Raw genomic sequence first — 27,648 nt, 5'->3', positions numbered from 1 at the left:
AGACGGCAAGGCTGTCACCTCAACACTGGTGTGGGTATTAAAAGCCGTGTTGATGGCCACGAGATGCTGGTCCTCCAGGGAGCAGTGGAGGGTCGTGACCTCACAGGGGCATACAGCAGACAGGAAGCAGACCAGAGCAAATCAAGTTAGGTGGACACAAGTGACAAGTTCATGATCCAAAGCATTTTCCGTATGACAGCTCAAGAAATGCTCCTGAGCAGAGTTCAAAGATGTAAGACTGCAGCGGTGCATTTTTTCCATGAGTGTGATGAATAAGGAATGCAAAGTCAAACAAATGACAAGACTGGTGAAAGAATGGCAAGTCTAAGAAGTTGTTAAGGCCCTTTCCAACGGAACAAAAATATCCTCAGTAGCAGAGACCCCATTTAACAGTTGGCTGACCAGGCCTCAGCACATGTCATTCCCCCAAAGTTTGATACTGACCAAACAAACTGACTGCATGAAAAAATCTACAGCTTCCCCTCCCTGAGGCCTTAATAACATGCTTAGAGATGATGATTGTAGGAGACTAATGGGTCTGCCTTGAAGACGGCAAACTAAGCTATGTCATTTCATCTCCACAGCTACTTCTTAGGCAGCCTTCAGGTTGACAGTCTACAAGATATGGCTGCTATTTTTAAAGGAGTGGAAAGGAAAGAGTAAATCATGGAGTATATGTTTGTAGCTGAGCCATACATGATGACGTGTGTCTCTGAGGACATTATAGTAAAAACTGCAGTTGCAGTGCTTATTCAAACATGAGCATTTATTTGCTGGTTGACAGTTTGACTAAAGTGTGTAGAACGTATAAAATGCATTTATGACGTCTTCCTTGTTCATTTCTGTCTCTCTTGATCAACCGCTGCAACACCTGATGGACTTTGGCACCATTATCAAAATCTACCTTGTTCTCTGGTAGCTTGACCAAATTAAATCTGAACAACTCTGACTGGGTCTGTGTAGGAAAAAAGTCCCACATGATAAAGCCACAGTGGTTTATTAATTTAATCTACACTATTCTCAGTGCTAACTGCATTATATCAACTGTGTGGTACTGTGGAGCTTTAAAAAAACTGGAGAATAAATGGTAAAATCTGAAGGACTGAATGTATTTATCAGAATCAGACTCAGCTTTGATGGCTTAGTATGTGTGTGCATACAGGGAAATTGACTCTGGCGTATCTGATGCTCTCCACAGTACAAGAATAGATAACAGAATAGATATCCCTTATATCTAATTGAGAACAGTTCAAAGTACAGTCGTAAAATAGCACAAAGACAGCGTATTACATTTCTGTTTATTTTGAATTTAATGCTAAAAGTTGGGACAGGGGGATGTTTACCACAGTGAGCATTTGGGACCTACACAGGCCATTTTCTTTAGGTCTTGATGCTAAATGTTTTCCTCAGTCTTGCTTGAATTTTCAGTGCTTCCACTCAAAGTCACACTATTGTAATACATGTGTGATGTGGTTAGGCACTGACTTGCTGAAATAAGCAAGTGCACAAAAAAAATAATAATAGCAATGCCTAAAAAGTAGATAGTTAATGGGTGTATAAGACAAACATGGTGTTAAAGACTCCAGTAGAGGGCTATCATGTGTACGTTTGTGCTGCTGGGCCCTTGTCAGTTAGCACAAAGGCACAGAAAGCACATGAGTGATGGGTGGGCTCACCTTACTGGGACCCAGCTAATGCCACAGCAGAGATGCAAACTGTTTATTCAGCTGGAAGCAACAATATTACAGTTGGAGCTGAATTCATTAGCTGAACACACAAAGGCTAATCCGGGGCACATCAGATGATATATTGAGGGTAACAGTTTGTAATTAGTTTCCTCACAGAGGTCCATGATTACAAGGAATCACCATTCCACATTCCCATGTCGGCATTTGTAAAGCCCAGAATGCCATAGACACATGTGGTCTCTGTGTGTGGCCCACTGAACTATAATACAGACTGGCTGAGCTGTGATTATGTTTAATTTTCTTCCTAATTTTGAATTAAAATGCAAAAGCAGGTCTTCTGTTCCTAAATGTTCAGTTATTGCGAGTTGATTTCAGAGTTGAGAGTATATATGCGAGTCAAACACCCAATGAGGAGCACGACTGTGCTTGAATACCTGTCTATGATTTCAGATTTGGCTGGGACAGTTCTGGATTTACTTCGGACAAATTCTAGCACCTTATTGTGAGACCTGGCATTTATCAAGTTGTGTGTATAACTTTGTTGATTCATTGTTCTTTGACTTGGTCCCATAAGAGAATTTCACAACTGCTGAAAATACTCTGCACCTTTGTTTCTGGGATCTGGGGCTCTATGGTTTTATGGTTTAACAAAGCCTTTCTTCAAATAAGTATGAAGCACCAGCCGGAGCACAGTGACTTCTTCAAATGCTGAGGATTAAACTGAGGATTGCTGAACTCCCAAAATGCTGGTGCTAGAATTTGTTTAAATTAAGAAGGAAAACAAATTGCGGCTCACTGCTGTGGACTTGGATGAGACAGCGGTCTTGAATGGTCAAGATGCAACATCAAAGAAATCTTGCATATATTTTAGGTTGAACGAACCACTTTCCCTCACCACATAACCTCCATATATTTCCATCCCATCTGTCAGGTTTATCTCTTCTTTAAATAATACCTTGCACAGGGTGTAAATGCAGATGTCTGAAAGACGAAGAACCCCTGAAAACCTCAGTTTCCCACTGAAAAGTCCTGAAATATCTAACATGATCCTACTGGATGTCCACTGACCCTGATAATGGCCCACAGCTGGGCCTAAATGTATTACTTAGGGTTGTGAACACCATAGTGGATCTGATCTGAATTCGAAGGGAGTCATTTCCTGCTGGAACTACATAAACAGCTTTTGACCAATGTGGTCAAGCCTCCACTATCCACAAACATTCTTTATTCCAACTCCCACACTGACCTCAAGTCAGCTGGAAACAAAAACGGGAAATTCTGGATATAAAAATGGAGGCATAATAATTTGAAACTGCAGCATTTGTCACTTACGAGGCAGATGGACGAAAGCTTTTTGAGATTTAAGCAGGGATACTTGGCATTGATAAAAAGGTAAAAATATTCAAGAGTTAGGCAACTGGAAAGGAATTCCCATGTGAAGATACTTTATCTGAGAGACAGGGAGTGGAATGTCATGGGGGAGAGACCACCACAATGTTTTGGATTATTGATGTTGAGCAGTTTTAGATTTGCACGCGTTTAAAAAGATGTGCTGGAAGTAAGAATCAAGGGAAAACCAATATGAATGCATGGAAGCAAACAAAACTCAGTGCTACAGAGAAGCTTCTTCTTTTTTCATTTTTACACGTGTGTGTGTGTGTGTGTGTGTGTGTGCTTTCACTCACGCAGAGCGTCCTTCCACATCAAGTTTGGTGGGGATGATGCCCTTCTTGCTGAGGACAGCAGCGACTTTATCCACCTCTCCACGCTCCACTGCCTTCATCAGCCGATCATCATACTTGTTCCAGTCTGTGTTCTGACAAAAGATAAAAGAAGTAAACTATCAGACCTTTTTTCCAAACCAGCCAGCTAAACCAAGAATATTTTACCAAGCATGTACTTAGCTGAACCCACTGAGACCTGATTCAACATGCTCCCCTATGCTATATGGAAAACACCTCAGGTCCTGAAAGGTTAACAGTAGAAACTATCTGCTTTACATCTATTTTAGCCAACAAATAAATACAGCTGTGACATGTACATGAGTCAGAATAGCAGTGTCTTTTTTACCCTTTTCTACAACAGTAATAGACTGGAACAAAGTTATAGGATGAACATGCTGTGCTGCACTTACAGTAAACCCCCCACATGAGTGACAGCTACAAAACATGGGAACAGAGCACTCCTCTGAGAAATGTATAAGTGTGGTGCTTCATACAAAATGGAGAAAACGTGCAAACAAGAACATCTTATCTTGTTTGTGATTAGAACACAAGCTGTGCATGAACACATCAGCAATCAACTGAAATTAAATAACATCAATAACACATCATTTTAAGAAAACTGCATTTAGCTACGAAGTAAGTAATAAGCCAGCAGAGTAACCAACAAGACTTCCTGTACTGCTTTACCACTTTGTAAGACTCCACACTGTGTGTCATGAGCACAGAAGACATGGTAACTGTAAAAAGAGGATTTGGTAAACACAGATTGCTGACAATGAATACATACAAAGTGCATGGAGGTGCATTTCAGCCAGCGGCTCATCTTGGGAGAGTGAAGCTGGTCCTTGCACCGTGCTACTGAAAAGGTAGCCACTTTTCCGGTTTACAGAGACAAAAATGAAGACAAAAAAACGAATGAATTAAAAAAAAAAACCCTCCTCAGTCACTTAGTGCACTCAGCCAGTGAGTGCACCAACAAATGGATGAAAAGACAAGAGGCTATAAAGCAGCAGAGGTCATTTTACAGAAGGCTCCACCGTGAAAGTCTCCCTGACTAGAGGCAGAAAAGTTAATTTGTCAGGATTTTTGAAGCATTCCTTTGTTGCTCATGAGACGGGCCTGCAAGTCCATCACTGCACAGCAGTTTGGGTGATGGAAAAGGGAGGAGGAAGGAGGAGGAATAAGAGGAGAAAGGAATGGAGGTGGAGAAGCAGTAGGGCCAGCCCTGCCAGCCCCGGGACCTGCCCTGGCCGGCAACTGCAACTCCTCCTCTGGAGAAAAGTCAGCTCAGTCTGGCTGCCTCTCACCTCCCACAAGAGTTCTTCCCTCTACTTTATCCCCCAAACCTCCTGTTTACTCAGTCTTCTTTTGTTTTGATTCTCTTCCTCTTGATTTCTGGAGTGCCTTCAAAAAGCAAAAGCAGCTCGCTTATGAAGAGGTAACTGAACAGCTTCTTTCTTGGCCTCCTCTCTCCACTCTCAGTGGTCTCCAACTTCTTCACACCACCAAATGGCAAGGTCAGTCAGCTCAGTGGGGTAAATATGTGAGCTCTCCCAGGTTTAAAATATCACCCCCTCCCTGGTAAACAGCAGTAGCGCAGACAGCCCTGCAGACTGGTTACCTCTTTATTTTTTGACCCTCCAACCTTTCTGTAGTGACTGATAGGAAGACAGGGGCTAAGAATACATTCTGGACATGCCAGTACAATGAGTAATGGCTTTAGTGTCTTTCATCACTGCCAGCATGAAACGAGGCCAGCCAAAAAGACCTTGCTTACACTGCCCTCCCACCGTGCTCCCTGCTCACCTCTATGTGAAAATATTAATGTCAGAGGGGGATTATGGTTTGCACATTTGAAGTGGTCTTGGCAGAGACCCCTCAAATGACACTACAGGGCAAAAAGCTGCTGTTAACCCACCCGTCTAAAGAGACTGATGTGACTCCAAAGACCCCCTGACCCACACTATACAGTAGCAAACGTAGATACCAGCCACTTTACAAGCAACTGTCTGAGACTGAAGCCCAACCTTTACTGCCTCTCCACCTCCACCGATTACCTAGCAAATCAAAAGCAGAAGTTTCACTTTTATTGGGTTAAACATCAGGCAAAAATGCATGGAGACAGCAATCCAAGAAAAGGAGGCGGTGGTATGGAGAGCCTGTTTAATTTACACACTGCATCAGCTCCTCGTGGGCTCTGGTTTCCGCCTGCTGCCAGGCTGGCGTTTACGGAGCAACGGTGATATTCACAAACATGCAAAGAGACCTCCACATGACATGTCATATGAAGAAGGAGGTGTCGACTTACAAAAGCTGCTCTCCCCAGCATGGAGACAAAGACGCCAAAACGGCACCAAGCCATTACATACATTGGTCACGTAAACATGTCACATGTATGCCGGTGTGTGTTCATATATGTTGAGGAATTTGTTTATGTATGAGTTAATAATAGGGCTATTAGTAAGCAGAAGTTGCCATTGCACCGGTTACTTTAAAGGGGAGCTTCTTCATAATGACAATATAAAAAATTAACTATTTTAAAATATTTATGTTGTGGTAGCAATTCGTCTCGACTCTGTGAGGTAATGCAGGACATCTTTTTACCCCCAACAGTTAAATGAGCTAAATGAGAATCACTTAACTGTTCTGCATCATCTCAGAGCAGGAAGAGATGATGATACCAGATGACCAGTTATATCCAGTTACATGTCATTACATCACGATAATGGAAATGCTTCTGCCTGATTTACCCTCACTTGCTGAAAATGGACACTGCTGAAATACTGACTACTTGTATTTTACAAGCCCAGTTCCAAAAAGGTGGGATGGTGTGTAAAATGTAAATAAAAACAGAAGGCAAAGATTTGCAAATCTTTTATTTGCAACAGACCATAGAAATCATAAGACACTGAATGCGGGATATTTTGCTACTTCAACAGAAATATTAGCGCATCTTGAATTTGAGGTCAGCCATGTTTACCACTGTGTAGCATCCCCTTATCTTTTAACAACAGTCCTTAAATATCAGGGAACATTGGGAGGAATGTTGTGCCATTCTTGTCTGACAAAGCTGCTCCACAGTCCTGAGTCTTCTTTGCTGTATTTTGCATTTCTGATATGTCAAATGTTTTCAGTTGGTGAAAGGTCAGAACTGCAGGTAGGTCAGTCCAGCACCCAGAGTCTTCTACTACAAACCCATGCTGCTGTAAGAGATACAGTATGTGGTTTTAAAAAAAACTTAAATCTCAATAGGATGTTTCTCTAAAACTTGAATGTACCTGTCAGCAGTGATGGAGTCTTTCCAGATGTGTAGGTTACCAGTTCAAAAGGCACTAATGTACCCCCGCAACATGAGAAACAAAGGCTTTTGATTTGTTTACTGATAACAAGCTGTATGGTCCCTCTCTTCTTTAGTCTGGAGGACAAGGTGTCCAAGATTTCCAAAAATTAATTTCACATTTTGATTTGTATGACCACAGGCCATCTTTCTTTTATTGCCTCGGCCCATTTTACATGAGCTATGGCCCAGAGAAGACGGCAGTGTTTGTCAGGGACCAAAAGGTGAGCAACTACAGCAATTGATATGTGGAAAACATGACCTCGGAGCAACAGAACAAAACAAATGTACTATGCAGCCTGGATCTGGTGAGATAATCCTGCATCCAACAACAATGAGCTGCTTCGGTGGGCTGGCAGACGTCTAGAATATGATCAGCATGTACAACAGTGTACAAATCATCTAAAAACCTGCTGTGATTGACCAAATTACAGCAGCTATTTCAGAATAAATCATGCTTCTGTTCCAAAAAGAGCTGCACTTGGGTTGTTATTCAAGCCAGTGGAGGGTACTCTCATGATCCATATACCTTTGACATCTGAGTTTTTTTGTTTTCAGGTCATGAAATAAGATGGCAAAAATCAGCAGGTATCAAAACAAATGCTGTTTAGCTATGAAGTAAATCAACTTGAAAAACCATCATGAAAACGAGTGGTTTGTTGAGTAATTTACCTGCTGGACATAACAGATATTGTGTAATAGTCGTCAAAAATAGTTTTGTGCAAGTGAAACAAACACATTACCTAAAGCTTCTATTTTAACAGAGTGACCTTGGGCACATAACATCACCCGACACTGGATCAGGTAGCTTAGGCTGCTACCTGTCTACACTTATTATTCTGGGTGTCTGGTAATACTTGCAGTCTCTTGTCATCCTCAATTTCCAACACCTCAGTTTCCTCTCTCTTTCAGCTCCTGGCCAGACTAATGGGTCTCTAGTGTCCTAACAGATGAAATCATCAGCAGAAAATATCTAACAGGTCATCTGACAACAGACTACAGTTAGGTGATAGTTGTATCCAGTAAACTGCAGTGGCTGATATGGTTTCAGATTTTAAGTGTGTGGTTGGTAGTGATCACAGGAGACATCTGCAAAGAGGCATAAAGTCGTGAAATATAAACCTTTGACATTTTATGAGCCAAGTGGAAAGGCACTGGGAAAGGCACAGCCTGCTTTTTCTAACACAAAAACTCTTCACCATTATATTATTGGTACTTTTTCTATCCATTAATGCCAATATGTCAAACATTTACAACAATCAGATAAAATAAGGGCACAGATTCAGATGTCATACAAGTGAGGTGTTTTAGTATCTACCGTAATTCACTCCACAGCCGCCAAGCGCACACTCAACATAATGGTTTAGGAATATTATATCAAGATTCTAAAAGATGTTACAGCTTTTTACTTTTGTTAGCGATTAACAGACCAGTTCATCTCAGCAACGCACCATGTCGCCGCAGTCAAAAGCCCTTTTCACACGGTGCTTGAGCCTCATCGGCACAGAATGAGATAAGTCCTTAAGGGGCCGAGATTCCATCGGGTAATGAGATGAATGCTGATTCTTCCTTTCATACTGACCGTTTCTGTCCTGTTAATGTCCTTTAAATGTGCAGCTCATAAACAGGAACCTCAATAATGATCAACATCACTTTTCAATACTAATGCAAACTCTTCACCTCATCTTCAAAAACAGCCTCAGAAATGGCACCAAATAAACTGTTTCTATTTCCATCGTTTATCCTCAAAATACCTGCATGTGACATTTGGAGAGCTTCATGCTGTGTGAATATCTCAGTGGCAATTTGATTTATTGGTGCAATATACCACCATGACAGTAAACAGCCAACACTCAAGCTGCATCAGTGTGGACCTTAAGAGCAAGCTCAAATAGCATAAACCGTGCCACAGAAGTCTCTCGAAATGATTTGAAGAGCAAATAATTTCACAGCTGTTTCTACAGAATAAGCAACCATACAAAAGTGTAGGGACAAACGATGTTGAGAAGCTATGCATTAAGAAACAAGCAAACATAATGATCATATGTGGAAAACATTATTTTCTGAGTCTGTTGATAACTGTTGAATAATGGGTGGAAAATATCAAGAATTCAGCAGAAGACCGTGTTATTTTTTGCTCAGAGCACATGTTACTGATGAGTACAAACAGCTCTCTTCATCTTACTGACAGCTTTTCACAATCAGCTGGGATTGCTCTGTGACTGTTGCTCATATTTTCACACCAAATACACACACCTCACTGATCTGAGACCGTAGACCTGTGCATTAAGTGAACTGTGTGCAACTGTCTGGGCATGTCGAGTGTAACTGAAAACCCCTCAGGGGCAGAGACAGAAAGGGTGGAGGAGGGAAAGACTGGGAGTATGTGAGACAAACAATGTGGAGAGGAGTTGATAGCTCTGAAAGGGACAAGAATCAACATGCTTGCAGTCAATCTGTCATTACGGGACAAGTAAATTGATGTTTCAGAGTGAAACACCTTCTTGGATCGGGTGAAGTGCTCACTGATGTTCCACACCAGGTGTCTGGGGGAAGCAAGCACTCAGATTTGTACTCAGGTATGCACACGAAGCAGTAGCCACATGCTGTTTCTGGGGAGACCATTTTTCCTGCACTGAATGTAGAAGAAGTGACAGACGCGCCCTCTGGTGGTAAACTGAAAAACAACAGGGGTAATACAACAAAGTCCTCTGGACACAGAGGGAAGTGTGACCAACGGTCACTCCCTCCTCTTTTTTAATTATCCTGGTCAGTTAAACAACTATCCTATGCAAGAAGATCTGAAGCAAATGGGTTTTGCAAATTAACTTCAACAACAATCAGATTACCAATGTTATGTTGTTAAAACCTTCAAGCTTGCATTCACAGGACTGATAGTGTGACCCAAGCTTTAACCCAACCAGTCACCACACACCCAACACTATGAAGTAAAAGGGCTCAAAATATGAGAAAGAAATCAACTAGAATGCACCTTTAAATATTCTGTCATTTAATTATAAAATCATAAAGATGAAAAAATAATGTTCATGATGGGATTAGTGTTAGGTGTTTAACCCTCAGGGCTCTGAGCCCACGCAAAATAAAATGTTTAACATATCCATGTGTGGTATCTTTTTTTGATTGTGGTCCCGCACTCCTTCTACGTCGGACCTCTCTGGTATACTCATCACATAAATTAGTATTAGCTGATTCAACCACTTTTTTCCGTTTTGTAAAACGACAAAAAATGACAGATGTACTGATAAAAATACAACTCTGCCCATCCCATCCCAATTTTGAGCTTGGATAAATATTTTTGTACCATCAAATTAGAAGTATCATACCTCCGTTTTTACATTGTCAAACAAAAACCGGGAGAGAGTTTCAAGTCAGTACTTTAAAGTGAAGTTGACAGCGGCGCTCCAGGTGACCTACTTTTTTTTGTTAGGGCACTTTGAAAACGTCACGTGAGCTGAACACCCCGGCATGATCACAGACCCCCTCAGGGTTCAAATCACATAATGCATTATTGTTGAAACAGTTTCCTTCTTTTGATTCGTAATCCACATTATAAAACTAACCCTGAGGAGGAAAAAACAAAACAAAACATTTACATATTGCCTCAATTCAAATACAAGCACATAATATAAATGACTCCAACCACACAAGAATGGATCCTTCTCACTTTTACCAGCTGCACGCCAAGAACAACAACACTGAGTTTGTTGAAAATACACTATCATTTCATTCAGAGGAATAAAACTATCTAATAAACTGATAAAGAGATTGATAACATGGGTCTATTTTATGAAACAAAAGGGAGTTTCCTGGTGATCTTATATAGATACCCTCACTTGTGTTGCCCACACACCCAAAAAGGAGACCTGTCCATCCAGCTGCTAGGTCATACCATTTTAGATGACTTATGACCCAGAGGGCAAAGCTTTTCCGAGCTATTTTCCCTTACTTCCGAGACCTGATGCCAGCAAAGGAGATCAGCTTTCCAGCTGCCCAAACCCTGTGAACTTTGGCCCTGCCACCTCCCTGTAAGGACAGCCTCTGCACAGCCACGAAAAACAGCAAGGCCACTTTACGGGCGTCCTAGAATGGCAGTGGTGAGATTAATGATTCATCTGTAAAACCTTTTCATTATCAGATGCATATATCTGGAAAAAAAAATTTTTAATTTGGAGGCATATGCTTTACCTCAGTGTTTATCAGAGAATATTATGGAAGATATTCTAATAACTCATACAGAAGGAAAATAAAACTATTAGAAATGAGGAGCAAGGGGAGCACAGCAAATTACTATGCACAAAAAAAAAACTGGCAAGGACAGCAAGTTGGTAATTTCCCATTTAAATGAAGCGTGAATATCAGAGAAAACAAACCAAGTGGACATCAACTTTGCCCTTTTTGCAGCAGTGTGATGTTGTACAGTCTAACACTGGCACATGTTCTAATGAATAATTGTTTAAATAACTTTGCAATAAAAAAAATTTTGTGGGAAAAATTCAAACAAAATACACACAAATAACCTGAGCTGCAGCAGCTTGTTCACACTGTAGTGCAAAATGCAGAAGAAAAATAATTAAGATGTTGAAAATCAAGCTATAATATTAATTATTAAGATAAAAGGTTTTACAATGATTACCTGCAAAGAATGACTCCTTCTGGCCTCAGAGCTCTCTTGATTTTACCTGGCACCACTAGAAGATTGACATTATTGAATGGCAACATTAAATCAATCTTTTAAAGACCTTCAGATGTAGAGTGGACGGTTAGCATTCTCTAACAGTTCAATGCCACAGCCGCATATTTTGATTCCTCATTTATTTAAATGTTCCATCAAAAATCACACATTCCGTTGTGAAGAAACCACTTCTATAGCTTCTAAATTAGGTTAAATTATTGGTTTCAAACTAAATGTCAACACTTTATAGCAGACACATTCTTGTAGCCATCACTGAATTAACAATGTTCCCCAGCAGGAGTAATAAAAACATGCAGTTATTGGTTCTGGATGTCGCTGGTTGGTGGTTTTATTGATATTATTCCAGCTGCTTTGATGATGTGGGGGCAGGGAAGTCATCAGGACAGAGCTACAGGGCACTGAAAACCAGGAAAGAAAGTGGAATTTTTAAAGAAATATTGCAATAAATTGATAAGGCAACAACCATTTCAAAACACCACTAAAATTAAAATTTCCAGCCGCTTCAGGGTGTGCACGCCAGGAGAGGAGCAAAGAAAGGGAAAGGGGGGAAAAAAGGTAAGTAGCATTTGTGTTTATTTTTCCAACAGTGATACTCTGATGGTATTTGGCTGAAAGGAATATTGTGAACAACAAAGGCTGTCGTCACATCATTTCATGAAAAAATGACGAGGTCGTATGAGGGTAAAAACCACAGGACTCTTTTGCCTGTATTTGGTTATGCGAGGAACTCTTTGGGCATGCTGGTACTTAGGCACAAATACTGGTGTTGATGCTTGTACAGCCAGCATACACAAGTCATCGCACACACAAGGACAGTCAGGAATGTGACTGGAGGCCGGTCGATTGGGCTATGATTCATAAAAACACAATAAGGCCATGCAATAACAGAACCTCAGTTTGAAAGGTTGCAACAGATCACTCCACATGGTGCATGTTCACAAAAGCATCAGTAAACACACAGGTAGATTTGGAAATTTGATGAGCAAACAAAAAACAAGTATAGGCATACAATCATCTAATAGAATGAAGAGTAAAACAAATAAAACATTTTGTAAAAAGTGCACTGCAATAGTCCCAGTTAACAATTACATTCCTGAATGGTGGACGATAATGATCGGTTGGATATGGAGCAGGTCTGGACCTGCCTTATTGCTGAGTCAAACACACCTATTCTTTTTCTAAGAAAAATCTCCTTCCACATCACAAAAAGAGATTCCTCCAGTCAAAGTTTTTGGTGGTAATTTGGGACATTTAATTAATATTTTTGTCAAGTATGTGCTCCTTTGACATTGAGCATGTTTAAAAAAATTAATTAAATAAATAAATAAACCCAAATAACATACAAAAATAAAGATAATGAGGTTGGTCAATGACTCAATTCCCCTCCTGTGCATAGTTTATTGGGCCAAGGGCAGTGGTCTAATTAAATGACCAGGTGACAACTAGCAAAACAAAACAAGACAGCCAACAACAACAGCTCCAGCTCTAGAAAAAGCCGGGACCACACTACTCCACATATTTTTGAGACTGCTCCCAGCAAAACAAAACAAAATGTTGACATGCATCTGCAGGGAAACAGCACAGAGCCAAACTGTAAAGAGAATTCATGCTTTCTGTGCCCTGCAAACACTCACCTGGTCCTATAAATACTGCCTTCTGTGTCAGCTGTGCTGATGCCAATGCAGGAGAATGTGATCAGTCTCCAGTACAGTGAGAGGAGAGGATAAAGCCAGTTCTTTATACCCTAAAACAAATGTACATGTTGTTCTTCTCTACTTTATCTTTTTAGTCTGGTATGTTATTTTTTTTTTTTTTTTTTTTTTTTATAAAGGAGACTGCTCCAGTTACACATGAAGTGACTAGAGTTAGTCACAAATATTTTTAGGTACAGAGGGACCCAGCAGATCTTGGCAGACTGGTAAGGATGACTAAATTTATGTCATCTAGGCCTTGTAGTTGAGCAAAACCACAAAGCACAAATTCCCTAATGGGCTGTCAAAGTTACACAGGAGCATGCTGTATAAAAAGAACAGTGTACTTCTATTCTTTCAGATGGTAATGACAGCGAAAGCGTGAAAAAAGGAAGACCTTACAAAGCAGAAACGAAGTGCCTGGGCACTCGATGGTGTGCATAAGATGGCTGAACGGTTTAAACTAGAGTTAGACTAAAATATTCTAGAAACATAAAAAAACATGTTACACGTTGTCAGCCGGGAATGGATTCCAGAGGACCACTGAGCAAACAATGTCAAAGCGTCATCCCAACTAGAAAAGGGCGAAGCAGATTTTAAACGCTTTTACCAAGGATTTGCATCCATATTCAGTCTTCAACAGGGACATTTTACAACACTGATCATGCAACCATAAGCGCGCAGGTAGGAAAGCTCCAACATATGATGCGCTCTACATGGTCACAGAATCTTGTCACAGAATCTTGTCACGTTATCTCAATTAGCTTTTTACTAATTGCACATAAAAGAGGATGTTGGTTATAATCGTGTTATTTTTTGGTCAGCATTCAGAATATGCTCAGATCTGCAATAACTGAGATAATAAAAATATGCTGCAACAGGCATCTTTCTCTTCCTGTGGGCTTCTTATTCAAAGCTAGAAAATATGTTGTCAAACGTAAACGTCAGGTTAACAGGCCACATTTCTTCTGTTTCTTATTAACAAAAGGTACTGGAAATGACCCAAGTATGGATTGTCACGAAAGTATCAAAGTTTCACTGCGTGAGGGGGAAAAGTGGATGCATCGACATGGATCAGTAGTCGCGTTACAGCCCTCTACATCATAATCGAATCAAATCATGACGTAGTCAGAGACAGAGAGAATGTGTGAGAATATCTAGTAGTTTGGACACTGCTTAGTAGGAAAGTTTCCAACCAATTGTGAAAACGCTTTGTGTGTAAACTGCACTGACATCAGTGGTGGTGATGACAACGAGACACAAATTGGCTTCACCAATTTCTCTCTTTCACTGTCTACTTGGTACACTAAAAAATAAGGTGGAGAATGACTTTTTCCAAGCAACAAAACTGTTCAAATGTGTTACTAACTTTAGTTAAAAAAAAAAAGACTAATCTACTAAACTAAATGAACAAAACAGCTTGATCAGGCTTAGTCTGAGCCACTGCACAGCAGTTTGGCCATCATCAGCAAAATCTTTGTACTCCTGTTGCTCAGCATGACTGGCTGCATGTGCAAGCTTGTGTGTGTGCACGCTGATGTCAGCTGCAGCCCACCCATAGTCAGTCAATAAACTGAGCCCCCTCTCTGACGCCACCCTCCCCCAACATTGGTAATCTCTCCATCACTAAGCCAACACACACAAAACAGTTCATATTACACATGAGCAATCTGGCTACATGAATTGTACCCCAAAATCTAACATGACAAACAAACAGGTTACAGATAATGACACAGATTTTATCTCAACAAGTATACTTATATTCCCTATCGGCTGCAACATAGACCGAGCACTCTGCTTCATGCAGCTTCTCACAGATGACCTCATGGCTGCTCCCACAAAGCCAGACGTTAATTCTAAAATCACACAGCGCTGCTATACCAACTACTACATAGTTAATGCAACACCCAGCCTTAACATACTTGTGCTGCTTCTGTCGGACAGTTTATTTCCTGTGGTCTATATAGGTAAAATGTCTGAGAATATCTAAAGCAAACTATTTCAAATTAGTTAAACAAGGAACTAACAAGTAATTCAAACTACTGGCCACACCAACATGAAACTTCATAAAGATATGCATCAATCCCAAATGACTTTGCTGACCCCAGGAATTTCAGACCCTCTTGCAGAGACCAAAACAATTCAAATCCGGGAGGCACTTACTGACAAAGAGCAATCGTAATGGGAAAATGTTTTTGAATAACAAAACTGGGTATTGTGAGATGGCTTCTATTCATGTGTGACAGCAATCTGTGCTCTATTGTATGGTATGAATATATTTCAGACAGTCTTGACAGTTACAGACAGTCCAGTATATCAGCCTGACAGATGCTTGTGGGGAGATTTGGGCAGACTGGTAGATGGATCAGGGATTAACTCAAATGAAAAAGTCAATCTATACCAACTCAGCCAACTAAAAGGCAGACATACATTAAAAAGAAGGGAGGGAGGGAGAAAAAAGGATTCTATTAAACCAAACCCCCACAAGCAGAGCGGTAAGAATGTCTGTTGGGTGTTTTCAACATGCTGAAGAAGTTTCTGCTTGGTAAGTACTCAGGGTCCTTTAAGGTTTCACAAGGGCTTGGGAAAGATTCCTCTTGGGTTGAAGGGTGTTTGCAAAGAATACAAGATTGCACATGGGCATGAATGTTTATAATAAATCAAACATCTTCTGGCAACATCAAACTTTTGAAACAAGCAATAAAGCTGACATTTTGTTCAAATGCCACTTTTACGACCATTAACAAGATGCCAAATGTAGCAGAAATGTACCACTATAGAGGTCACTGGCGATGGGAAATTCAAGTTACAACCCATGTGTTTATCTCTGCTACTCAGACACTGGTGCAGCCAGACAAAACAATCACAGCCACTTGTGGAAAGATGCAGCATTTCCTATGGCGTTTTGCTATGCTTTGGGATTTATAAGAATACTAAAAGCAAGCTGTGTACATTTCAGTGGTTATAAGTGCAGCAGCAGCTTCAATATTATTGAACTCATGAGCTACAGTCTCCACAATTTGTTAAAAACCTCAGCATGTGATTGCAGCTGGTTGTTAGATAAAACATTTTTAATTCAGTATCTGGATTTGATTCTTATTACAACAATTTAAAGAGCTAAAGATGCATTTTTTTAAGTTCTATTGTATGGTATGAATCCATACAAACAATGAGACTTAACTAGACATTTGTTGGTTTATGGGATTGAGGAAAGATCTGTGGTCTGTTTGGGCAGATTAGACAAAAGCTCTGGGCTATCAGTGGTGGTGTGAGTGCAAAGGCCAAAATAAATATAATTTATTCCATAATTTACAAAATATGGCTAAAAGCTTTAACTTGTGTCATAAATAATCTCTTACATGCCTCCTGTATATCCAACTGAGACACACGACGTGCCCCTAACCGCTGTGAAGTGGTCAGTCTGGCACTAAGAAATACAATCGTCTTATTTTTCTAGAGCGTTGTTTTGTGATGAATTCTGGGATGTTTTCAAACTGAAAATGGTTCCAGTTCAGCACTGGGTCTTGGAGCACCCTGGAAAAATATTTTCAAAATTAACCATCCAGCTAATCTGGAGACTTTCAGCAACCTCCACCGTTTTATCTCAAACCACAAAGACACAACTAAAGCAGTCAGTAGCAATCACAGCCTGCGCCCATCAGGCTCCTTCTCCCACTCCACCCTCCTTTTGTCAAAAAACAACTCTGAAAGCAGAGTTTTCTCAGCTTTCCAACAATACATTTAACTGCGTTGGGATCCTCTGTTCTACGGTACTACCCCATCATAAACACCTGACATCCACGCTCTCCATTGACTAAAATAACACTTCTTTAAGGGAGAGGAGGCTCTTACATTTCACAATGAAGGCACAACACAAAGGTTTGTGGCTGGGGGGGCTGATCAGGAGCACAAAGAAACAAAGAGCGATAGATCCTCAGATCAGATCCTCTAAATAAACAAGTGGATGTCATAAAATAAGTTTGAGACTTTATTATGCAAAATGCAAAGGCAAAAACAATAAAACTACAAAATAATTACTCAAATTTGTATGAGGACTGATAATCACTTAGCATAGTGCTTTGAAAGAATAATGAAGACAATGTCATTATAGACAGCGGGACATTAAAAAAACCCACAGCCATTAAAGCCACAAGTCACAGATGATTTTTAATACAATCAACACTTCAGAAGAAGGCTGGCTTCACTGGGAAGGCAGCAAATGCTTAAATGAGTGCTTAAGTCTTGATTTACCCCTTTCATTAGACTGTTCTGTTGTGTCTGTGCCTACAGCAAGCTTATCATTAACTGAGTGTTCAATCCATCTGAGGGCTAATGAGTGCTTTGCAATCACTGGCTTTGATGACAAGCCTGAACCTTGCTTTTTGTCTCAGAAAAATATTTTAGCTACAAAACAAAACACACCAAAAACCTTCATCAAGCATTGACAAATGGCAACAAGATGAATGAGTGTCTCTTAATATTATATGTTAAAAAAGCACAGCTAATTTAGCAAAGGCAACAACTATGGAAACAATGAGCAATGAATTAACACAAAATGCATCTACAAAGAAGGTTATGCATGATAGGGTAAACAGAAAGGCCATTTCTTAAACAGCAAATTGTTTATGGTTTATGGATTTCCAATAGCAATGTAACTAATGACTACTTATATGATCAATTATTATCAGAAATTCGTAAAATCAGAAGGTGCAGTCTTCCAAAATGTGTGTTTTTGTCAGGTTTTAAAATGACTTAGACAGATAACCGCTATCCTAAAAGGCTAAAAAGCTTTACAAAACACAGGACTTAGGCAATAATGAAACATAAATACATCAAAACAAATAGAAAGTGTATAAATAAGAATACATTGTGTGCATGAAGTGAAACTCTCCTGCTCGGACAATGTGTTGTTTTCCTGATCCATTATTGAAGTTACAATTGAGATGATGAGTAGAAACGTCAGCTTAACCACAATAACAGCTGAAAAGCAGTTAGATTCTAAACCAGACGCAGATACCATACGAACGTATCTGACCTTCAGAAGCTTCTATCGCCTCAAAAAAGGACACCATCACTCACAGATAATAGTCACAAATGTAGAAAAAGGGTGCTACATAATTTGACAGTAATTAAAGACATCAGGAGAGTCCATCAGCTTATTTTTGTTTTCTCATGATCTTCTCACCGTGCTTTGGACGCTTCATATTAGATCACATCACACACGTAACTAAAGCAGAGTCTATGAGCATTTTGTGCTCATTTACACAGCAATCAGGTAGATGTTGCCCATGACACAAACGATTCTTATGGCACCTGAAGGACAATTGCTGGTTTATAGAAAAAGAGACTTGTGCCATTTTTGTGCACGGAACAGAGCAAAGACCAGAGATGCAAAGATAAAGATGCTGAGCGGACAACAACTTACGTTACAACCAACGTTACGCGTTGGACACTTGATTGTTGGACAAGCCATAGCTTGGACCAAATCCATTTTCTCTTTACCTGCCTAATCAAACTCATGGTTGCAGGTGGCCGGAGCCCATCCCGGCTGACAACCAGTAGCTTGGACTAAAAAGTTTCTGTCCACTACAGTAAAGGCTGCACGGTGGTGTGATGGTAGCACCGTTAGTGTGCATGGTTGTTTGTCTCTGTGTGGCCCTGTGGCGAACCGTCCAGGGTAAAACGAGCTGAAAGGGATGGGTGTATTTTTTGTAGAAGCCACAAATTTGATTAAAAGTGCTTCCTGCCCCAAGCCCCACCATAACATGATATCATACATTAAGAACTGATTGGTTATCTATGCAGTTAGTCTTTCTAAAGCCTTTCTTAGGTGGAGCGCACCAGAGCTCAAATCAAGCACGCTAATGCCAACAAGCGTTCCAGCATCGGTTTGAAACCTTTAACTTTGAAACCTCGTGATATTGTGATCACTGTAACTACTTAAAAAATAAATAGATCAATAATTATTTTTAAAAATGACGGCTTTAACCTGGAGTGGTTCAGTAGAAGAAGAAGTGGCTAACAGTTAGCTTACAAAAGAGGCAACTCTTCTGTTTTCTGTGTCTGCTTTGTCCTGGAATGGTTATTCCGATTTGAAACATGAAACATGAAATCAGCGGGATGCTTCTGGATAATTCTGTGAAGCTGGGGTTGTTGTTTCACCCAGCTTTGGTGAGTAAAACCCTGTTCGTATCCATGTTAACTGTTGAAGTGAGTTGATAAGACGTCTTGTCCCGATGCTGTATTTGTTGGTTTGTATCTCTGGAGTCGTCTCTGTGCTCTTAATATTGCTGCTTATGCAATTCTGGGTCTTTGCTGCAATATCACGGTCACTACTCCAGTGATCTGAGCTTATTGTGTCAGATGAATGCGTGGGTTATGGAACATTGTATTCTTCATTTCAAACTGATAACTGTGGCCATGTGAAGAGCACTAAGCCAAATGTAGCACCTTCTTTCTAGCCCTCAGATTTTCTCACACACACACATTTTCTTTTGTCTGTTTTTCTGTTAAGAGCAGGCCACATTTTGTAGCGCCATATGTGGATTTTATGTCTATTACAGGACAAATTAGAGTCCGGAGAGAACAAAGAGGTTGGTGCCCCACCATTTTTATTTTAACAGAGAATAGCCACTGCATGTGCATGGATTATGAACAGGTGCTTACAACTGGGCTGTCACTTTAATACCTCTACGAAACTCTGATGAATGAAAAGAAAGATTATGACAAAGCATCAAAACAAGTCTTATTTTCTTACAATTCAATTGTCTTTGGGAACCAACAATCTGCTTTGTGAATAATATTTAATATTATTATTAATATTCAAGTTTCATTTTATTTTATGCATTTTGGCAGACACTATCCAAAGCGACTTACACTGGTAGCCGGGTATGGTAAGGGGGTCTTGCCTAAGGATGCCATCCCTTTCACGCAGGGGTGTCTGGATTTGAACCCAGGTCACCTACATGAAAGGTGGTAATCTTACCACTACATTTTCCAGTCCTACAGTCTACAATATAATTGGAAAAAGAAAGAGCCACAACTCTTGAAACATGACTAAGGCGGTATTTTGGCACTATTCAAAAGGTAATGTACGAACTCTGCTGTATGTAAGAGACAAGCTCCAAAGGACTGGAAAAAGGTCAGCTGAGAGGAACGTTCTAGTGTATAGTATATGCAAGCAATACTGAGAGAAAGACTGAAACTTATGTTTATTATTAAACCAAATGTCAGTGAGCCAGATGGGGTGTGGCTCTGAGGAATTTTATTTCAACCCACTCGCTAAACACATGATTTGCAAGAGTTGTTACTCTGTGACCTTGTGTGCTTAAAACTGATTTATACTATAACTGCTTCCAACACAAACCAAAGATGCAATATAAAGCAGATTCATTCATTCATTCATTCATTCATTCATTCATTGGGCTTCAGAGATTTTCATGTCCTTGGTCCTGGTCCAAGTGATTCAGTTTAGTGGGACTGGCATGTGGTGTGATACAGTTTTTATTTCAGGAAAGCGTTTCACACAACTTGCATTAACCAAAGTGTCAAGTCTGATCATATTTAAATAATCCAGAGGATGGAAAAAAACAAAAACAAATGACAAATCACATCCAGTTATTTCACATAAAAAAATCTTAAGACTGACACACTGCCTTTCCTACAGAAACATCTGCTTAAGTTGCTCATCTGCAGATATATAAACAGTGCGCACCCTTATATCCACCGGTAGGGTCTTTCATTACAAATCTTTCCACGGTGCTTCTGTTAACTAAAAGAGTGAGAGCGTGTTTGTTCACAGCTCTCTCTAAATACAGCCGGAGCCTTTGCAAGTCACCTCCATGATTAAAATTCATCTAAAAATAAAATATACAAAAGAACCTACCATCAGCCACAGCAAAACAAAAGTCTACCAGGAACTGAAAGAACATTTCACAATCTTCAGCTCAAACAAGTAGAACTTTACTAAAACTTGACAGTTGAATTGTGAGCAGAACAAAAGACACTGCGACATCAAATCTTCCTCCATCGTGGTCTAGTAAAGCCACAATGGAGGAATTTCCATGAGACAAACTCCATTTTGTGACAGCTAAAGAACTGATAACAGACAGGCTTAGTATCTTTGCCACTGAGAAACTAACACAAACGAGTGGTACGGGTACCTTTGGCCCTACTGTCCACATAACACAAAGTGACAGTGCAGATGTGTCTGCTGTGACAACAAGCAGAGGCAGTGTGTGACAAAATACTCTGATCCTTCATCTTACTGCTGAAGCTCCAAACTCTGCAGTACATAGAAGTACTCTGATATCATTTGCTTTAGCCTGATTTTCCTTCATAAAAAGTTGGAATATCTAGTTTACTCCTTCACAGAGAAATTCTGGACTCAAGTGACATTAATTCAACCACGGCTGTGTCAACTTAACTTCTTCAAAACCTTCACTAGTCTATAAAAAACCCCAGAAATTGTGGTTTCTTTTTTTTCTCCCTCACATTTACATAGTTATTAGGTGTCGTGCTGTTCTCTCTGCCAGTGACTGAACAGACTACATCGACTCACTCGCCTCATGAAACTGGTCAGACTCGCTGGCCCTAAATTAGGAGCACACCACCGCTTCTCATCATTACAGTAACACAGGTTCTTCATTCTCTGTGCTGTGCCTGCGGCAGAGTTCAGCACTGAGACAGGCTGTATTCCAAAGATATGTTCAAATGACATCTACTCCCTAGACTTTTTTTTTTTTTTTTTTTTAAAAGACAGACGCTGAAACTAGCTACAAAGATAATACATTGCCAACAACTCAACCTAACTAGCCTTTCTGTCTTGATTAATTGTGTGTGCATTGAAAGGGGAGAGGAAAAAAGCTATACATGTATATCTATCCACTTTACAGCTGCAGGCTGTGCATCGATTCAGTCCCTCTTTATACATATTATTTCTATCATGCCAGAGACTAAAAACTGCAATATAAATATTTGAATGGCTGACAAATATGCCTCAACAGCCCATCCAAGTATTTTCTATGTGTGGGAACAACCAGATGATTTTGTGCCAGTCTAAGGTGTTTGAGGAATGTTGGTCCAACCAGATTCAGACAATTTGATCTTAGTCAACACATAAGGACATTCTTATCTTGGCATTGCCTTTCATTCACTTTCATATTTGTTTCCATGTTGATAAGGAGCAGTTGCTCAATTTTATTTCTAACAAAAGAATCTCCGTGTTTCTGAACTCACTGCCAAAGTCTAACACACAACTTAATCTTAAAGAAAAACAAAGCAAAACGCATTAAAAAAAAATTAGCTTTGTGCATTTTCTGGGTCTGGTTTCTCTGATGGTGAGACAAAACACGGCATATCAGGACGTCACTTTGGTCTGTGGGAAACTAAAGTGGACATTTTCCAATGTTTTCTTAACTTTAGTACATTCACTGATTGATAAATCAAGAGTATAACGCATTAATGAATAATGAAAATAACAAACATTTGCATCATGCTCTGTCTGCCAAAACTAAAAACAAATTCTTGTTTTCTGTCTAGTGCAGGAATAAGGAAACTGTACGTTACAATACTTGTGAGAAGGCTTGTAATTAATCACCCTGAACAGCAAAAAAAAAAAAAGACCTCTACACAAAAGAAAAACAGAAACTTGAGCCAACAGAAACCAACAGACCTCATTCTGTCTCTAATCTACGGGAGGTATTAAGGGAATTCCTTGGCATTCTGAGTCCTGGTTACTACGTTTCAGTTTTGTTTTTCAGCTCCCTTAAATGGTTAGATCGCATTGTTAGCATTCCTTGGCAGGAAATAAGGTATTTCTAATTCTTCACAGTCAAACCTGATTGGAGGAGGACAAAGAATAAACTAAAAACAAAGCAAGGATCCTTGAAGAAACTGTCAGATAAAGCTTGGAGAGGATATTTGGGGATCTCCAGTTGAAAAACAAAAACAAATAATGAATGAACATTGTGAAGAAATTGGAAGAAGATACTGTTTCCTCCACTGATTTGTTTTCTTTGGCCACAAAGCCCTCACTGTTTGTTCTCATACTAAAAGCAAGTTTCCTTTTAATTCCCTCCTGCCTCTCCCAAAAGAAAAATGCTGATGTTTTTCTTAATTATTAGTCACCCCATCAGGAAGGAGTGAGTGTGATCACCTCCCAGGCTCAGTCACAAAGAGCAAAGCAGGCTTCCAAATCATTTACAAAGATGCTCGACAATGATCACCAAATAGGTTGATGATTAATTGATTGATATTTAATGAACATCAAAGGTGTGATGACAGAACTGGATGTCCAGCAGTATTTAAACGAAGTACAGCACTTCTTCGTACACTTTTATAACGCGTTGGATCTGCAGTAATGCTGCAGTTCTTTATGTTTTTCCTTACAGAGGAATACGACGGGGATGTTATGAAATCATCAAGCAGACGTGTAAATGTCATGTTGGTGTACTCGACACGGCTTATTGTGAACTTTTCCTCAGGTTACTTCTGAATAAACGATTCATAAAACGCTGCAGGGCAATAAGCAGGCTTTTTATCCTGGTTTTTGAAGATGGTGTCTCTTCCTCTGGCTAAGGAAGCCATCAATGCAGATAAAATACTTTTTTTTTTTTTTTTAAATCCTGAAAGGCTTCTTTTCACTCTAAATAAAATGTCAGGGGGGTGGTTCTTGGTAGTTTACCACAGAGCACTAATGAGTTTCATGCTTTTCTCATGGTAATTGTAGGGAGGTGTAGAGCACAGAGCCAAGCACCCGCTGCATGCTGGACTGTGCTGAATTGTAAGAACTATTGATTAGGCAAAGTTCATAGGCCACAGTAAAAAATTAATTTGGCTCCTATAAGTAGAACAAGTTCCTTTTAGAGGAAAACCATTCATCTAACAGATTTTCCACTAATTGTACAGTGATATACACTCAGCCCACATAAAGACTGTAACATTCCTGGAAGGACTTACATGTATCCATGGTGCCCTGACGGCTAAGAGTTAGGAAATGCAAATTTTGTGTCCCACTTATATATAAACCCTCCTGATTTGGTTGCAGGTTTACTTTTAAGCAGGAATAAAGACAAGCAATGCAGTCTAAAAGGAGGCACTGATGCAGTGTTGTGGCTACAGTTTGTGGTAAAGCTTAAATAATTAGCTTTAGTAATCCACTCTTTTACTCATCTTTTCAGGGGAAAAACTACATATTGCTCTGCTACTTGTCTATGGCAATGATAATACCAAATGTGTCTGAGTTATTCAAAGAAACCCTCCTAGCTTCATGGAAATTATCACTGCCATTGGTCATTGGACACAATAATCCAGATAGTTCTGGGTTGTGCTTTTGTTGCATCACTTTAGTGGCACTCTATCTTCTGCAGCCTCAATCTGATCCTAAGACACTTCAGATGAATATCAATCATTAAAACCACTATCTTAGCTTTATCTTGGTGCGTATAAAGGTAAGACGTAAGAGTAAGAGTAATTCAGACTGGGACCATCTCAAAGTTGCCCATAGTGCATTCAATAAAAGGTCAAAATCTAACCTTTGCAAAAGGTTGTTTCCAGCATGCAGATAAAAACACAAAAGAAACCTTAGTCGAAACACCACAGTGTATTTGGACCTCAAGTGTCCCCGGCGATAAGAGTCGGGACAGCAGGCACTTTGGTGCATTGATTTGCGGTCCTGTCCTCTCAACTGCGTTTTGTGGTTAAAAACTAAACAGTTCACGGCTGTAGATTCGGCCCATTTCTCAGCAACCTGAGCCTGAATGCGTGAAGTGTCATTAGGCTCCAGGGCCGCATATTCAAGCCGTGCGGAGCTGCAGGTGCCTCAAGTTGCTGCCGCTGTGCTTTACATCCAGACCACAACAACCGTGGGAACATGACCGCGGTTAATGTGGTCGTGGAGAGGCGGACTTCGGAGTGAAAAACAACCACCCCAAGTATAAAAATACCATATTTTTAAAAAAAAGTGTCGTTCTTCAACACATAGCTGGCAAATCCAATGATGAAACAAGGGGATACTAGCCAAACAGAGCAAAGGCCAGTTATCAACTTACTGTGATGGTAACTTCGTGCTTTTTCAGTCGATACTTGAGGCTCTTCATCTTGTAACGTGTCTGTTTCTTATTTTAACATTAACTTTTTATCCGCAGAAATTCACAAACAGTAAGCAAACGTTTCAGAAACTTCAGGCGAAGTAAGTTGTATCTGCTCCCTTGTCCTTAAAATCCAAGTTTCACCTGACGCCTAACCATACTCTGATCGTGCTTTGATTGGCAACCTGTTGAGCCAATCAAACTGGGACATGCCCGACAGTTCCTCCAATCCGATGTCAGAAAAGGCGGGACTTCCTTGTAAAGAGACGTTGGGAAACGTTGGAGACGTCCTGGGACAAGGCATGAAAACCCCACGGAGATAACGTCAGGTTTACCTGAAACACCTGAAGTATTCTAATTACGCGTAGATACAGAAACAGGAGTAAACACCAACTGTTATTTATGGATAAATTACAAATATTTCCATTTCGATACCTCCCTATGGCATCCAGTGAATATAACTTCAATGTCACGCCATTCGTGGAAGCTTTATATACTTTTTCTTATTTGAAATATTGTACTTGATAAGTACGTTCACAGGAATAATATAAGTTATAAACATTCTAAATTACATTTGGTTTAAGTAAACTGGACAATAAAATAACTTTCCACCACTTTTGCCACCTTACTGCTGTAAAAGTTGGAGTGATGGTGGTTTGTGTACACACAAAAAAGCAATTAAGCAACATTAAGCAAAACCAAGACATATCAATATGACACTGCAGGCAAAAACGTTTGATTTTCCTTTAAGATAAGATGATTGTGCTCAAATGCCAATTATCCCCAAATGTTTCTGCAGTATAAAGAAGTACACATAAAAAAATTGTATAAAAACAGAAATTATTCAAGTCAGGTGTTTTGACTCCTCATTATTGCCGCTTTCACCTTAGTGAAGCATCAAACTGCGGCCATAATACTAAGGGGAAAGGCCGGAATGTGACTGAGACTTCCATTAAAACCAAAAATGTACTAATTGTCTAACCTCATCCAATATCAATGTATTGCCTTTAAAAACAGTTAAATCCACAGTGTCTATCATCAAAACTAGTGATGAAATCTAATTACAAAACTGTAAGATCAGTAAAGTATCATCATGCATCGGTGTCCTTCTGTGAGACAACTCCTTCAGGCATCGGTAGCAATATTATTGTGCTTTCCTGATCTTTATATGCACATTATTTCAAAATGACTTGATTGTATTAGACCAGAACATAATAGTCTGGATTTAGCAGTGTATGTGGCAGGAGATTTGTCCACAAGTTCATGCTGAAGCTGAACTGAATCTGATACTTTCTAAACTGATATTAAATACTCTGAAGATTCTTTAAAAATATTGCTATTTGCAACTTTTTAAGACACAAGTGAATCTCATGTGTAGTTAAGGAACCCATGTTTGCCTTCAAAATATGCTCATCCCCCAAATTGTGCCTTGCAGTTTGACAATTTTGTTTTCTTTCCTCATTCTACATTTAATATATAACTTGAACAGAGAGACGCATCTACAAGGAAGTAGGTTCAAACTACAGCAGAAACTTGTGAGATTTGAGGGGAATCAATCAAAAGAACCGATGAAATGCTGCCCTCTTGTGGTCGATAATTATCCCGCTCTGCTAACACATTAGCGACAGAAATCGATCCATTAACTATAATGTAATTTATACGTATGAATAAATCGATTTCCTTGAACCATTATAGCTGTTTACAGATATGCTAAATTGAAAACATATAAGCCTTATTCACTGTCTGGATCAGTTTCACTTTTTTCTTTTAAATTAACATAAACTCTAATTGTCTCTTCTTTTGTGGCATATTCCTTCCTATGAGGAAACATTTAACTAAATGTTACATGTTTTACAGCGTGTCTCTGCTTTTGTCTATTTCTCCGTTGCCATGGAGATAATGCCATGGAGACGACTGCTCCTTTGACCGTCGGAGCTGGAGGCCGAAAAACACAACAGACCTGGCGGTGAATGTAAGGCTATAAATTAAAGACACTGCTGTGCACTGGTTGTTGTTGGGTCCAAATAAAAATGCCCATAAGTGGCATAAAATCGCACATAAAAGGGTATATATAGTTTAACACAAAGTAAATAATGTGTAAACTATATTGACATTTTTGTTGCCGTCTTTAGAGAAAAATATCTAGTTTAATTCAATGTATTTATGTGTATGATGCATATACATGAATTTATCAGAATAACAGCTAGATTTGATTGCATGTGATTTTAGACTAAAAGATTGTAATATCCTCCTCCTCCCTCTCTTTATTCAACAGTTTTCCGGAGATGGATTATCGCCTGACTACAAGTGCTTTGACACCACGACGCTGAAGTTGGCTTCCGATTCATGAATTAAAGGGATGAGCATAAAGGGCAATTTCACTGGATTTTTCGCATGCGGCTCAC

General features: G+C 39.7%; 1 protein-coding gene across 1 annotated transcript in view; it reads right to left on the bottom strand.

The window, feature by feature from the left end:
* Positions 1 to 25,413, bottom strand: part of uacab (uveal autoantigen with coiled-coil domains and ankyrin repeats b) — a 39,947-nt gene extending 14,534 nt beyond the window's left edge. Inside the window, exons 1-2 of the mRNA XM_072380969.1 lie at positions 25,205 to 25,413; positions 3,374 to 3,504 (exon numbers count right to left, since the gene is read on the bottom strand). Coding sequence (XP_072237070.1) covers positions 3,374 to 3,504; positions 25,205 to 25,252 — 179 coding nt within the window. The 5' untranslated portion in view covers positions 25,253 to 25,413. The remainder of the gene's footprint in view (positions 1 to 3,373; positions 3,505 to 25,204) is intronic.
* Positions 25,414 to 27,648: the final 2,235 nt, after the last annotated feature.

Source organism: Leuresthes tenuis, unplaced genomic scaffold (assembly GCF_036924035.1).
Source record: "Leuresthes tenuis unplaced genomic scaffold, fLeuTen1.0.hap1 SCAF_2, whole genome shotgun sequence".
Classification (NCBI taxonomy): Eukaryota; Metazoa; Chordata; class Actinopteri; order Atheriniformes; family Atherinopsidae; genus Leuresthes; species Leuresthes tenuis.
The sequence above is the reverse complement of the archived record's forward strand: the minus strand, read 5'-3'. Positions and strand labels throughout refer to the sequence as shown.